This window comes from Protomyctophum bolini, assembly GCF_963924005.1.
Source record: "Protomyctophum bolini genome assembly, chromosome: 20".
Taxonomy (NCBI): domain Eukaryota; kingdom Metazoa; phylum Chordata; class Actinopteri; order Myctophiformes; family Myctophidae; genus Protomyctophum; species Protomyctophum bolini.
Genome location: NC_137881.1, coordinates 28,025,240 through 28,041,591, shown reverse-complemented (window position 1 = coordinate 28,041,591; position 16,352 = coordinate 28,025,240). Strand labels below are relative to the sequence as shown.

Sequence of the window (16,352 nt, the reverse complement as noted above, 5' to 3'; positions counted from 1 at the left end):
AGATGGCGCGCCATGCAGTCAGACACATTACCTGGAGGGGTGTTGTTCCGCGTAGCTGACGGTACAATACTCGGTCTATCTATCCATTTGTTTACACTCAAAAGATGGAGGGTCAAACGTGACGTTTCATGTAAAACATATTCATCATGTGAATCCACTGTGTAGGTGCAGCTACAAGACCGAAGACCTGCTACGACCTGGGAGAAACTCACCCTGACCATACCGCTTGTTGTGTAAAGAGGTTCTTGATTGTTGCGTTGCTAAGAGTCTTTAGAATGTCTCTTTGACTATTTATCCTTAAGTTGACTTAATGTTCTTTATAACTTTAGCAGTGCAAACACACTACACTGCTGCAAGTGTACTGCTTCCGAATCCTTGTGCAGACCAGTCTGAATGAGTGAGACAAAGTTTGTACCACCTGTGTGCAACGCTAGGCAATCATGCATCAATCAGTCAATCAATCATGGTCCAGTGTTGCTACTGACAGACAGGGAACTTGGTTCTGTCTCAGAAAGTTATCATCACATAATGTTTTACATTTTTTTAACCTCATATGAAATCAATTATGAACCACATTTATTGTACATCATGACATTATGAATGATGCTTTATGAACTTATGACCATGAGTTGTTGTATTTTAGCAATTTTAGTATTTTTAAAGTAAGCTTTTTAATAACAGCACTTACACCACCTGTGAGGCTCAGGACTGCTCCTGAATACAGTGAACAATGTCATTAATTAATCTACGGTATGGAATACAGTTAACAATGCAACAGGCATTCATCTATGGTAGGGAATAGAGTGAAGTGAACAATGCTATGGTAGGATATTGAAGTGTCACCTATCGACGACGACGTAGACACTCAACCACCCACCTCACCTAAATACAAACACACACACACACAAGTAAAAGTGCAAATTGTTTAATCTCAGCCACATCTTTACTATTTACAGTGAATTTGACCGTAATAACTCTTAAAATCACCTTCTCTCTGATCTCATTACAACGCAATAAGAATATTAAAACCTCCAACTAGGCCTACTCCATACCGGTCCTAATACATTCAACAAAGCAACGTAAACATACCAATTTAAGAAGAAATGATAAGTAACTTTATAAAAAATAAGAGCAAAATTAAAGATAACATAATACAAATGGCACTCCATGTCACTCCATTTGTTGTCATCTGCTGTGTCAAGAGTGGCAGAATGAAATAAAATCCCCAGAGCAGGGGAGGGGTGGGGGTAAAGATTCAAGTTGAGGTCATTTTGTGAATGTGGCCCCTCATTTGTCAGCTAGACCTGCGCGCATATACAGTATGTATGCATGTATTTATATACGGCCCTCATGTGCACACTACACACAAATTTAACCTCAGGCACAAAAGAGATTGTCTGGTGACACATTTGTGTATGAGACATACATCGTGTACTGTACAGTCCTACTACACGCATTGGGAAGTGAGTGCATGTGAACACACATCCACTCTTGCGCGCAAACACTTAAGACAGGGGTCCCCAAACATTATTGCCAGCTTGCAGAATTGACATGCATTTTCATGTTAAGAGTAAAACCATAACGCAGGCTGTGTACGTGCGCCTGCGAGAGGATAAAACGTGTGCCTTTCTGTGTGTCAGTGTGCAACGTGTCTGAAGAATTGGTTAAAATGTCCTTGAGCAATCGATCAACAGGGAGCTCCTCAAAAAGGCACTTAAATAGAGGAATAGAATAATTAATTTAGTATCATCTGTGAAATACTACGAGACAGTATGCTAGTGGCAGAAGTAAGTGGGAGACCGAAACATCTACACACGTACTCCACTGTCTACATACAACTTCCAAAATACTAAAATGCACATGCATTCACACATATGCAGTCATACAAATACATTAATTTTCACAATTTTATCTAAAAACTCTAATCATTCAATTTGACAGTAGCCTTAGTTAAATGGGAAAGGGAAGATTCTTCTGTGCAAAGTTCACCTCCTTCAAACTGTAGCCTATAATAAGTGCACATCCAATACACACCTATACACACATGCGCGCACACAAGCATTCTCACACACACACACACACACACACACACACACACAGACACACAGACACACAGACACACACACACACACACACACCCTCTCTCACACATGTATTTTATCCAGGAGGTCTCAATAACATTAAAAAAATCAATTGTAGAACACTATATGCCATAAGTCAGCAAATCCAACGCAAAAGCAATTTCAAAAGGCACCAGACCTGCAGACCAGCACATCGGCAGAAAGCCTCCAGGTGGCCCTTGTCCTGTGCTCAAGTAAAAAGAAAAAAAATGTGGAAAGACTGGAAATATTGACTGACTAAGACTACCAGCGGGGCAGGGAAGACCGGTGCAGTGGGATATAGGGGGCCCGGTGCTGGAGGAACCAGGTGGTTTCAGGGGGTTTTGTCAGCTCGCTCAGGTGAGCATGGGAACGTCGTCCTCTGAGGTGGTGTCTTCGGACAACGGGATGAGCAGCACATCATCGTCTGAGGAGGACGAGGAGGAGGAGAAGGAGGGGGAGGCGGAGAGGGGCATGGAGTTGGCAGACAACGAGGAGGAGGGAGAGGCCCTGAAGAGAGAGATGCTGAGGCCAAGGGTGTGGAAGATGGAGGCCAGAGAGGGGCTGCTAGGGGGCGGCACGGCGACAGGGGGCGTCTGGGACATTGGCACTGGGGGAGCGTATGGAGGCGGAGGTGGGGAAGGGGGAGCATACGGAGGCGGGGAAGGCGTCGGTGTCTGCGGGTCTAGTGACGACAGCGAAGGAGGCGGTGCCCCCCCGCCACCACCTCCCTGTTGTTGTTGCTCCGTCTGAGCCAACAGGCCTAGTTTGTGAGGCACCGGCTGATTGACGGCCTCCACGGCCAATGAAGAGCTGGCAGGAGTGGACTGGGCAGGTTCCTGACCGGTGGGAGTGGCGTCCGTATTCTGAGGGGCGGAGCCAGGCGTCTGGGCAGGTCTGGAGGGAGCCCTGGGAATTAAACCCCACCTCCGCATGCGGCGAACGGCCCGGCGGACAAATCGCGGCCTGCGTCTGCGGCGCGGGGAGGTTCCAGGGTCCTGTCGGAGGAGCTGAAGGATTCCTCTCAGAGACAGAGAGGAGCTCTGAGATCGATGGAGAGAGATGAAGAGATAGGGAGGCGATGAAAAAAAAGAATCAACTAAAACAACAAAAAAAAACATCCAAAATGGCATTCAATCAATCTCATCTTAATCTCAATATGAGTTTAGTATGCTGTAGAAGCAATGTCATTTTATTAATCCGAGTTTAGTATTCACAGGACACTGACACAAACTTCTGGAGTCAAATATAGCCATAGCACCAGTTGGTGCTATTGCAAAAACCTAGCGAGACAGAGCAGGCTTTGTCTGAGATAGATAATCCTGTCTGGCCCCTCCACCTCAGCTGTCCACAATAAAGCAGATTACTACAGTGAATCTATGTGACTGACAAAACATACTCCCCTGGTTTAGCCCACAACCTCTGGTAGCTCCCAACTAACAGACACAGCACAGAGGAGGTGCTTCTGTAGGCATTGGTGTCCATGCAGTGATGGACACCCATGTTAATGTATACGAGTTATTCTTGATTTTTATTGGTCTTGGTTTCTCTGATTTGTGAAGGATTATCAGAGCACAAGACCTGCAAAAAGGCCCTTACTCTCCATGTTCTCCTGTCCAGTCTCACCTCATTGGGGTTCTCCGTGGGAAAGTCTTCTACTGGAGGGATGATGCCTTGTGCAATCAGCTGACCATAAGAGGGAGGGGCCTGCTGCTGGATTAGCTCCGCCTCCTGCCGACTGATGGGGGCAAACATACTGCAAGACAACAAGGTATAGATTTGGTCACCCTACCCACCTCTCTTATGTCTTCATCCAGAGTAACGTGTAAGAGTTATGTCAGTAGCCGACCCCCCTCCAATCCTCCATACCTCCGTTGTGCCAGGCAGCTACTGAGGAACTGTGTTTGTTTGTGTGTGTGTGTGTGTGTGTGTGTGTGTGTGTGTGTGTGTGTGTGTATGTGTGTGTGCGCGGGTGCGTGACACTCTTCCCCTCAGCTTCTGAACTAAAACATCTGTGAGTACTCTCCATTTTATACCAGCAACCACAAAGTTGCAATCACGCATATTTTCAAATAAAGCATACTGTGTACATTGCTTTCCTTAAATGCCGTAGGATAGAATAAATGTTCTACTCATGTTCTACTAGCAAATGCTACCTCATTTCCATAGTCACCTACCCTTATGAATTTGCCATTTATAGGCATTTGTCATCGACATGCGCCTGAAGGGCGCTTTGTTGTTCTAGTCGATGCAATCGCAATGCAAAAGAGTCAGCATTTGTATGATTAAGATGACAGACGAGTTCAAATATCAGCATACTGAGGAAGTCGTGCCCTGGTGGCTGACTCATTTGGTACATATGGTTCGTTCCTGTGACTCACTCTATATCGTGCTGTGTATACTGTAGCTGTGCAGACATGTCTAAAATGATCTCAATTAAAAAAAAACATAACAATGCAGGAAAGCACTCCCCAGATATCGGCGTCAAGTTCTCAATAACGGGTACCTGTATTCCCTGGTTCTGAGCGAGTAGAGTTTACAGGTACAGCCCATGGCGATGACCAGGAGGAGTCCGCACACCAGGCTGCCGACCGTTGCCGCGGTGATGACCTTCCGGGGCAGGATCACGGTGCAGTTGAGCTCATCCGTCCCGTCCTTACAGTCCACTTGGCCGTCACAGCGCCAGCTCTCAAACACACACCTGCAGAGGGAAGAACGGAGCACGCGTCTGTAATTACCCCATCAAGACTTGGGGCAGCGGTGGCCTAAAGGGTTAGAGGAACGCCCTTGTTGCTGCCGGTTCGTTTCCCCGGACGGGCAGGAAATATCTGGGTGGGGAAGTGATTGTCATCACTCAACCCAACACCGCTGAAGTGCCCTTGAGCAAGGCACTGAACCACCAACTGCTCCCCCTGGAGCTGCTTACAGTATAAGATTGTGGTTGTACTGGTCAGCTCCCAGGTTTTAATGTGTGTGTGTGTGTGTGTGTGTGTGTGTGTGTGTGTGTGTGTGTGTGTGTGTGTGTGTGTGTGTGTGTGTGTGTGTGTGTGTGTGTGTGTGTGTGGCTGTCTGTGTGTTTCTATGTGCAGGGCGTTGCTGAAAATGATCACCTGTGCTCAGCTACTTCCCTGGGTAAATAATAAAATAAAAAATAAAAAGAAATCATCTGTGTCAGCTTAGCATACAACCATTATTTTAAAACTTTAGCTATTGAAAAATAGCAGATATACAAGCTCTACAAGCTGAGCTTGTAGAAAAGGTGTGCAAATCTATGAAATATATATTCTTTCACAGCAAACGCCTTAAAAAAAACCCTCATATCTTTGCTTCTGGGGGTCCTTGGAACAACATATTTTCAGATGGTGGTGGGCAGCCAATTCATATATCTTTTGGGGTCCTTGACATGAAATATTTTGAGAAGCGCTGATATAGAAACATAGGTATTAGAGAAAACTGAAAAATTATTTAGAAGACTCACAAGGCAAAACAAAGCACAAACCCAATCAGGCCCAATGCCCAGCCATTGGTCCCAAATCCAGTTGCCAAACATTTGCCAATCAATTATCTCTTATCTCCATGTCCATGTGTTTCACTGTTTGTTGAGGCCTCCCAGTCTAATCTTTAGCAATCGTTGCCAAGTTCATTTCTGAATGAAGCTGCACATGGGTGGCAAAGCCGTGCTATTCAGACTGGCTACTTGTGTGCAGTGTGCACGTAGTCGTGCGGTACTGTGTTGTTTTTGGCAGCAAATTTAGTTTTAGTCAGTCTCTTGAATAGTTTTCATTTAGTTTTAGTCACATTTTAGTCACCTAGAGTGTTTTAGTGTTAGTCTAGTTGTAGTTGACTAAATGTCATGAGATTTTAGTCGACTGAATCTACAGCTGATTTAGTCGACTAAAATGTATTTTTGCCTCGACGCCGTCGTAATGACTGTTTTTACACTTGCTGAAAATAGCAGATCTACAAGCTCAAATTGTCAGTATATTTAGTCTTAGACATCATAGCTTAGTTTTCATTTAGTTTCCATTTAGTTTTCGTCAGTGAAAAAAGGTAGTCTTAGTTTCAGTCGACGAAAACACAACACTGATAGTAGTAGTATGTGTGTTTCACAAGAACACTGTTGGTGTAATCAAGCGATTCCCCAGAGGAAATAATCATTACAGAATCTCGACTACAACCCAACTTCCACCCGCATGAGTTTCACTTCTCACTCCACCATCAGACTTTCAAAGACGGATGTGGTCTTTATGCACATAGAGGCAAGTCTTGACACTGGTCTACTTTTGAGGGGACAGACATTACAGAGATACATAATAAATACCGACGTCTACAGAAAGAGGGAAAAGAATTGGACACATTCCACGGAGGAGACAAGAAATTATTTAACTTAGAAGGCAAAATAATTAAATAGAAATGACTGTATACTGTAGTGGCATCTGAACCTTTTATCTGCACAACACACCTGTCACATGACACTTTTGTAGACAATGGTGGGTAGGGTTATATGGGCCAACTTCCTTTTTTTGGCACACTATTAGTCAACACTTCCCACTACAGCAGCTACAACTAAATTGAGGTCCATAATGTTTTAAACGCACACAGCAATAGTAATTCCTCTGCATTTATGAATTCAAGTTGTTCACACACTCCCACCTGTCACTGTCACAATGGAAGGTCCCCGGCTGGCACACGACACAGTCCCTCTCGTCGCTGCCGTCGGCACAGTACAGCTGGTAGTTGCATCTCTCCTTCGCAGGGTAGCACACCGGCCTGCCCACGAAGTGGGGCGCCATGGCCCTCTGGCCCGCCCCGCCGCAGGCAAACTGGTCACGGCTGCAGCCCCTGCAGCCCTCCTCGTCCTTCCCCGTCTCGGGACAGTCCCACTTGCCGTCGCAGCGCTGCTCCTGGGCGTAGCAGCCGCCCACGGGGCCCCCGCACCGCCCCTCCCAGGGCGGGCAGTAGCCTCCCACGCGGAACGTGGCGTTGAAGCCGCTCCCCTCGGAGCCGGGCAGAGTCTGATAGGACAGTGACAGCAGGCCGGTCCGCGACTCCACCTGGACCGCCTTGTAATTGGAGGCGCTGGTGATCTGTGAAAAAACAGGAGGGGCACGGCATACAAAAAGGGCTATCACGATTACAAATATTATATAAGTTGGTCAATTGTCTGACATGCGATTAACCCATTTAGGCCTGAAGGTCTTCTGAAAGAATACTTATTCAAAGATGTGTGCCGCATTTTCACGATTAAAAAAAAATAGCTAAAGTATAACATAATGCTTAGTTAAAACACCAAAAGGGGTTCCCGTCTAGAATGTGTTAACGGTTGAATTGTGTTTTTGGCATTCAACATTGGAACATGTATGAATACAAAATTTGGTTTTTAGGCTTCATAAATCACACACATTTGCACAGGGCAGATATGATAAATAACTTAAACACAAAGAAATTACTACACACATTCACATTAATAACAATTGTATACTTTCCAAAAATAATAATATAGCGAAAACAGCTCATCTAAGCTTGCAACACCCGTTTAGTCTGCTCTGAAGAAGGCCGTTTGCTGAATCAGCATTCTCAAATAAACATGGAAATTGCATCTGAGCCAGTCTTGCATCTTTTATGTTGGAGCCGCATTTTCCACTTAGTGAACACCTGTTGCAAGCTTGTAGATGTGCGAGATGTATGAGCGTACAGGCGGTCAGATGAATCACATGAAAGGAAGTGGTGCGTTTTAGAATGCCAGAGGGAAGCATGGCTGGTCAAATGGAGTCCTTCAGGGAAAACGTTTTGACTGCTCCCAAAAACTACATCCATCGCGAGCCTAAATAAGCCATATGTGGAACTTGTTATATGTGATATGTAAGGGTAAGTTAGGTTGAACTAGAACTGCACTCTGCCGAGTGCATACTTGCTTGTTGCACACTAGTAGGCCATAAATGGCCTACTAGTGCGCAAGCAGAGCGCGCAAGTACTTTCGACCGCTGGAAAGTATCACATCTCAGTATCTCTGTGAAGGAACGTTTGAAATGTATAATCATTACGTGTAACTATTTGCTACCTAACTACTTTTTTACAGAAAAATGAATCATTGATATGTGATGAAAAAAAAGTATATAAACTGAATTAAAATATATTATACAGTATAATTATTTTATTACTTATTGTAAATTGTCAATTGTTTTAAATGTATTTCATTTTGTACTATAGTGATATTAATACTAAATCATGATCAGAGTAATATGTGTCTCTAACTTCAATTTCTGTAATAATACTTTCAAATTTGTTGAAATATACATGATCTAAAATACTTCCGAAATCTGTAGTTGGATTTGTATTTAATTGTTTAAAGCCTAATCTTGACATGAAGGTCTTTATATTTATATCTTTTTCAGTATAATGGTCTTCATTGAAATCTCCTATTATCATAATTGTGGAAGTCGGAGATGATAGATACTTTACCATTTTCTTGAGAAATGTGTTTAATTCAGTTTATACATACAGAGTATGTAGTTGTAATTTGATTAGCAGTATACCGTGGTTACTTGGTTCCAAAAAGTGAAGCCAAGTTTTTTTCAACCGTAAGTCTGTGCCTGGTTTGCTGGGACCAGTTACAACATTACGTCATCGTTGAGAACTGGGACCAGAGTACATGGTGTGTATATGTATGACTAGCTCTCAGTGATGACGTAAGAGATATGGTCATCTGTGTAGTCTGGTCCCAGCAGACCAGGCACAGATTTACAAATTACAAATCACATTACAACTACATACAGAGTATGTAGTTGTAATTTGATTAGCAGTATACTGTGGTTACTTGGTTCCAAAAAGTGAAGCCAAGTTTTTTTCAACCGTAAGTCTGTGCCTGGTTTGCTGGGACCAGTTACAACATTACGTCATCCTTGAGAGAGTACATGGTGTGTATATGACGTAATGTTGTAACTTGTAACTTGTAACTTGTAACATTACGTCATATACACACCATGTACTCTCTCAAGGATGACGTAATGTTGTAACTGGTCCCAGCAAACCAGGCACAGACTTACGGTTGAAGAAAACTTGGCTTCACTTCGAAGAGACCAAGCGAAATGATTACTTGCGCGCTCTGCTTGCGCAAGTAATAATCTATCTTAGACGCCTCTGATGAAGAATCAACATGGGAGTGGGGACCATGGTTGTGTTGGGAGGGGGATATGGGCATGGTGTGGGGGGGGAAATAATGACTGTTAGGGGCTTAACTTAATGTTAATTTGAGGTGAATTAAGTCAAGCCCATATTAAAGTCATTATTTAAACGAGATATATGCTAGTGGTCCAGAGACAAAATAAAATAAAAATCACACTTGTGTGAAGTGAGTGGCGCTCTTATCATCATACATCACAAATGTCATTCCGGCCAATCACTTTTGGCGTCTTCACTTTTCTGCCCTCTCTTTTTATCCTCAATATGTACTTTGCTCAGCCAATCAAATCATCGCTATGGGGTGATGATCAGCCGAACAAATCATTGTGTGTGTGTGTGTGTACTGTGTGCACACACACACAGACAAAGCTGGGCATGGGTAGGGCTAGTGCCCTTCAAAGAAGATTGCTCTAGATTGATCTATTCCTTTCCCATGGTTGCCCTTATACCGTTCTCTTGACCTTCCATATTAACTGATTAACCCATTCTGGGCGGGCACCCATTTTGGTGTTAGCACCATGTTATGCTTTAGCTATTGAAAAATAGCAGATCTACAAGCTCATAGCGCGCCACCGAGTGGCGCGCTACGAGCTTGTAGGTCTGCTATTTTTGAAAAATCGAAGAGCGACTGACATTTTTAGAATCTGATCTCAGGTCAGAATGGGTTCATCAGACCAGTTGTGTGTCCAGTGGAAACCTCGTATGAATCTGATCTCAGGTCAGAATGGGTTAATTGCAACTTATGTATGAGAGAGCAGACAAATGCTATTGATTATATTAGGCACATTTCCTAATAATGGTGACTCAACCAGGCAATCCGGTACACTTTTCCATGAGATTATAACTTACTTCCCAGTAACTGACAAGTGACAACAATGGATAAACACCTGCAGAGCTACAGTCGTCGCTCTAAAAACATTGCTCGGCTACAAGAAAGCAGAAACAATTAGAACGTTGACATTCATTGAGGCCTAGCTGTAAGAGGAGTGGATAGAGCAGTTAAAAGAAACGACATGCAAAGCTGCAGAATGATGAGACTGGCAAAACTGAAAATTAAATCTTAATGTTTCTATTTTGGACTGAGGCCGATTCTAAAAATGCCTTGAAAACCTGACCTAAGTTTTCTGAAAAACTTCAAATATTTATATACCAGCATCAAACATTTTAAATACTGTACAGAACCCCAAGAGGGGTTCCCGTCCAGAAGGGTTCTAACACCAAAAGGGGTTCCTGCCCAGAATGTGTTAAAGGGCCTAATTTTCATAATCATATTTGGTGACTGTTTTAGAAAGCTATGGGGTTGTCCTCCATCTTTGTATAGGGCCAAGCAACGCAACTTAGCTGTGATAGAAACAACATACCATGGCCTGTCATGGGTAGCTTAAATGCAGTATATCATGCACTTCAGAAGTTCAGACACATCCAAAACAAGACACACAACATCAAATCAACAGAACACTCACAATCTTGATGACTTCCCCGGTGCCTTGCTGCCTGTTGCGGATAGTCAGTGTGTCTCCGGGGCCCAGCACCAGCTGCTGCAAGTCCAGCCTCAGGGGCCTGGAGTCCTGGGGGTCGAGGGTCCACATGCACGAAAGCGGGGGCCCTCGAATGGCCGGAGGGGAGAAGGTCCCGTAAAAGGTCTGGAGCAGCCCCCCGCAGGGCCACTCGACGGGCGTCGGAGTCGCCACCACGAGCTCCCTGTGAAGCTGGGGCTGGCTCTGCCCCTGGTCCACCTGGGCCAACTCCGCCTCGGCCTCCTCCTCCCTCTCCCGCAGCAGCTCCCACAGGTCGTCCTCCGTGTTCCGCTCCGCGTCCCGGTTCCCCACCAGCAGAGGCTCACTTCTTTCCGGGTCCCTGGCACGGTTCCTCTCCGCCGTGGTCCCCTCGGCTTGAGTTCTGCTGCTGTGCGGCGTCGGGTGGTCCCTGGGTACGTCGTCTGGGGACCCCGGCTCTCCGTCGCAGCCCTGTTCGTCTGTGCCGGGACCCTCGCCTTCGGCGAGGCACTCCACCTGACCATTGCAGCGCCAGGACAGAGGCAGGCATCGCCCCCCTCGACATTCAAAAGATGTCGCCGGGCATTCTTGAGTATCTGGAGAGGTGATCGAGATAACAGGTGAAGTGGAGATAAAAGCGGAGCGCGGGGAAAAAAAGGAAAGTAGCGCGAGACAGATTGAGAGCAGTCAGATTAGACCATTATGAAGTAGTAGAGGTGGGTGTGTCCAGAATGGTCACACGTGCTGTAGTTGAAAATCTAGTGGTAGTGGTCATTCTATTCATGCAAAGTGTGTGGGTGGTGGCCGTCTATGGTTATCTAAGTAGACAACAATTTCTGGTGGGCGGCGGCCCAGCGCAGCCGTTAACACACATTCAGTGGCAGGGACAGAGGGTCGAGAGCACTCAGCCAACAGACAAGAACTGTTTTGGTCTGCCTGAATGCTGAGTTTGTACTTCTTAGTAGAACATGGAGATGGGGAACACTGGCCTCATATACACTGGGATAACTTATTTGATTGGTCACTCACAACATAACTACAAATGTGTTTTACGGAAGAAAATCATCGGCCTCACACCTCTGGCATAGCTCAGTCTGAACGATGACACGGGGAACAGGTGAGGGAGGAAGTGGTGCATCACTGTGATGTTTCCTCCCGGGAACTCTATGGGCGGAGGTAACTTGGTGCCACAAAGCACAACTGGCTCGCCGCCTGAAGAGGACTTCACAGAAACCCATTCCTTCTTGCACCGCACGGAAAACTGGGAAAAGCTGAGGAAAGAATGAGAGAAGGGGTGAGGGAATTAAATCGTTGGCATGGGAGCAAATGAACAGAAAATATCAAATCAATTGGATGGAGAAAGAAAAAAAATACTCATATCTTATAACTTTAACTTCAATTAACTTGTGTATAAAAGAAGATAATGATTTGACACATGCTTGATGCTTTGTTAGAGTACAGTGGCTAGGCTAAACACATACATTGAGTTATCAAGGGAGACATTAGAGAGGGTACATGACAACAAAGGTATTGAGACAGATCTGAACAGAGGATGTTTTTTTCTGTCTATTTTTAAGTTATAACAGTTTACTAATAAATTACAAATATAACGCGGGATGTAGTATGATACAATTATGTGGTATATGCACAGAGTTGTAACTGTCACATGGATATTGAAATGTTTCTGTGAGATTAGTCTTCGGGCAGTGTCACTTTCAATAAAGCAAATATGATATTTGATATGATATGAATTATAATTATTTTAAAATTCTAAAAACAATATGAATGAAAGAAATTGTACAATTGGATAGTAAGTTTAACAACACATTATCTTAGGCTTTAGTGTATATGTCAATTCCAGACCATCATTATTAGTTATTATAATTAGGTATTAGTCATTATTATTATTATTATTATTTATTATTATTAGTCATTATTAGTCTTATTAATAGAAGGTTTATGAATCCCCTCAGAGCCGGTACCTGAGCACAACGGGCTCTCCCTCTGAGCCTGTGATGACCCAGCAGTCGTACGTATAACCGAAACGATAGGACCAGCTGTGGTACGCAGAGCTTCTGATCTCTCCATGTATGCTGTCCAGGACTTGAAGGGAATGTCCACAATGAGCTGGGGAGACAGATGTTTTTTTTTTGCACTTAACCCATTTAGGCCTGACGTCGAAATAAAAAAAAAATCTTTTTAAAATGTCATTTTTTCTGAAAAAACTCCTGTTTCTCAGTGGTTCTCAATATTTCATGACAAGGACCCCAAAAATAATATGTAATTGGCCGCCGACCCCCATCTGAAAATATGATGTTCCAGGGACCCCCCCCCCAGAAGCAAAGATTTGAGTTAAAAACTGAAACTCTGAAAGAATATATATTCAAAGATTTCAGGCACATTTTCACGATTTTTCAAAAACCACAGACCTACAAGTTATAGCAGATCTACAAGCTCACTCAGTGCCGTGCTATGAGCTTGTAGATCTGCTATTTTTCCAATAGTTAAAGTATAACATAATGCTAGAAACACAAAAAGGGGTTCTCGCACAGAACGGGTTAACACATTCAGTCCGTAGGACACGTGGAAACGACATAAGCAACCCAATCGATGGGTTGCAAGGACGCGTGTACACGTCCTAGCGCATCCTCAATGATATCAAGCCAGAGAATATTCTTTTTGAGCCTCCAAGGCCACCGTACGAATCGCTCTTCCTTCATATTAGCAGCCCGTTCACTAGCCTGTTGGCACTGCAGAAAGAATGCCTCGTATGTGCTAATCTAGGGCGCTCTCCGTGGTTTTGACCTGATGGATATACTAAGCGCTTCATTTCTGCTCCTCACCGCCTCTCGTTCAAAATATGAACGCTTTTTGGATCATTTATCGTGTAAATGAAATCGAGAGCAAGGTAAGCTAGCAAAATATTTCTCCGTTTTTTTCCCGGATTGTTTCCGGGAAAAAATATATATTCAGTTGTATAAATATGTTTGAACTTTTATGTTTGAATTATTTTAAACTTTCGCTGTTGAAAAATAGCGAGTACCGCGCTGGGAGCTTGTAGATCTGCTAATTTTTGAAAATAAGTGAAAATCTTTGAATATATATTCGTTCACAGCGAACGTTTTTAACTCATCTTTGCTTCTGGGGGGGTCCATGGAACTACATATTTTCAGATGGGGGTCGCCGCCCAATTGCATATCATTTTTGGGATCCTTGACATGAAATAGTTTGAGCACCACTGACATAGAAACATAGTTTTTTCCAGAAAACTGTCATGATTTAGAAGACATTTGTAGAATCTGGTAGAATCTGGTCTTAGGTCTATTTTGAACATTGCAAGCCAAGGGCCCAAATGGAGGTGCTACTAAATGTAATGATTGCAGACACACACCCTGTTACATATAGCCAAACCTGTGTGCCAGTGTCACGCACCAAAAATAGAAGATCTACAAGCTCACATCGCTTTGCACTGTGGCATGGTGTGAGCTTGTATGTCGGTTATTGTCAGTGTGAGACACGAGGCGCAACCAAGTACTGTACAAATCAGTTATAACACAGATACAAAGAGGTATAGTATGTAAGTACTAAGTAGAACGTGACATGGACAAGACCTGTAAAGACATGACATGCACAGGCCAGGGTAATGCGAGATAGCGCTGACTTGCATTCCTCCTTACCTTCCTTACATGATGCAGGTTTAAAATTATTGAATGCTGCAAATACATAGGAAAAAAACAGGTTAGACATGTCTGAATATATTCACATAATGAATACGTTCACGTTGGGGAATTATACTTATACAAATCTAGTGACGCGTGCATTGTTGTAGGACATAAGACAAATTACAGATTGAATAAATCAATTAAAACTTCAGTATGTGCATGTTTCATTCAGTCAGAATTTACTCACCTATTATGCCGAACAAAAGGGCACAAATGTTGTGAAAGACTGTCATTTTCCTAATGCTTCTCTTTTGAAATGGCAGAAATCATGAAAAATGTAAAACATATATAAAAAATACAATAAAAAGGTTTAAAACAAAGGTGAAAATATGTGTCCAGGCTGCCCTTTAAACAGGCGCCATTTCTGTATTATGGTTTGGCTCCGGAAGACTTCACCTGCAAAGTGAAAGCAAGAACTTAGAATCAACCATAAATACGAATTGAATATATATTATATCCACGTCGATGTTGAAGGTTGAGGTCATTGTGGTCTGGATGGAACACAGTGTTTACATACACACAGCTACAGTATTTCCTGCGTCCACTCCCAGCAATGACGTCAGTTGCCAAATGTAGCAACACTAGTACTGTACTTTTTGTATTAAACAACAAAAAAACACGAAACTTTCCGGGTTTTTTTTTTTTTCAGATTAAAATAAATGCAACCGTGTTGGCATGATATTATAACACCAGGGCATTCCAATCGTCGGCCCTTGTCTTAAAGTTGTCCCGTCCTGTGTGTGGATTGGAACAGGAAAGGCAGCAGCTGTTCGCCTCGGTAACAGGAGGCTAGCTAAGCTACATGCTAACGCTAACTTCCATATCTTCATTTAGTCACGTTGTCTAAACCGTGACAGTCGGCGAAAGGCTTTCCAGCCGAGTTCAAATATGAGTATAGCGTATACATACATTAGACACGGCGCGGTTAAAAAATCAGACGAGATCAAACGCCATAAAAGAGGTACGACACTTACCATGTCAATCTCGGCCTCTTTTTTTTTTTGTTGACAAGAGTTCAGTGCAACTTCCGTGTTGTTTAGCACTGGGGGCGGGGCCAACATAAGACTAGTATTTACCTATTCATTGTCATAAATCAATCACACACTTTTTTCTAGATAAGTGCTTTAGTGACAGGTTTAGCTCGGTTTTATAATAAATACGGAATATGTGTGGATTACATTTTGTGTGAGTGGGAATTAACCTCGCGTCACTCACCAGGCTTTCCACCTCGGAGGAGTGGGGACTGGGGAATGAGTTGAAATTGAAAATGACCACTAGATGTCAGTATCACTCGACCCTCTACGAATACAGCTCAAATGTCTATCAAATAGCCCAGTAATAAAAGGTAGGGTAGACCTAAGTGATTTATTTATTTGTTCAATAACTGGGTGTGCTGGGTCACTACAGTGAGAGCTGACCCATGGGTCCAGGTGATAACATCTCAGCCAATCAGGAGAAAGTCAATTTATCAGCTTAATTTTTATAGCGTGCGTTCCAGTTCCAATTTTGTCTGCTCGATCATTTATTTGTGTCAATATTATGAGTTCTCTATCCTGATTGGATAAAATTGGTATCCCGACCTCAAAATACATGTTCTGTTTAATAAATAGCTGGAGCGACATGGATACTCCTACTGAACAAACACAATATCACAATAGACGTTTTTTTTAACCCTTTTTTTAACCAAAGAAAATCACTCAGCACGAATGTGCTAATGCGTAACAAAAACAACAACAGCAAAGACAAAAACAACAATAATAATGTTATAATTTTATTATTTCCAGCTACTTTCATCCAAACCAAGGACATTTTAAATTTACAAATTATAGTAAAAAATACGACCAAGACTTTGA

At 43.3% G+C, this 16,352-nt stretch overlaps 1 protein-coding gene across 1 annotated transcript; it reads right to left on the bottom strand.

The window, feature by feature from the left end:
• Window positions 1-909: 909 nt before the first annotated feature.
• On the bottom strand, window positions 910-15,594 carry lrp10 (low density lipoprotein receptor-related protein 10). Its single transcript, XM_080792884.1, has 10 exons — window positions 15,474-15,594; window positions 14,687-14,895; window positions 14,455-14,490; window positions 12,760-12,904; window positions 11,855-12,048; window positions 10,745-11,373; window positions 6,753-7,186; window positions 4,606-4,800; window positions 3,726-3,855; window positions 910-3,142 (listed from the first exon to the last, which is right to left on the bottom strand). Exons 2-10 carry the CDS (start codon window positions 14,730-14,732, stop codon window positions 2,456-2,458), a joined length of 2,496 nt encoding a protein of 831 aa, XP_080649010.1. The 5' UTR covers window positions 14,733-14,895; window positions 15,474-15,594; the 3' UTR covers window positions 910-2,455.
• Between the last annotated feature and the right edge of the window lie 758 nt (window positions 15,595-16,352).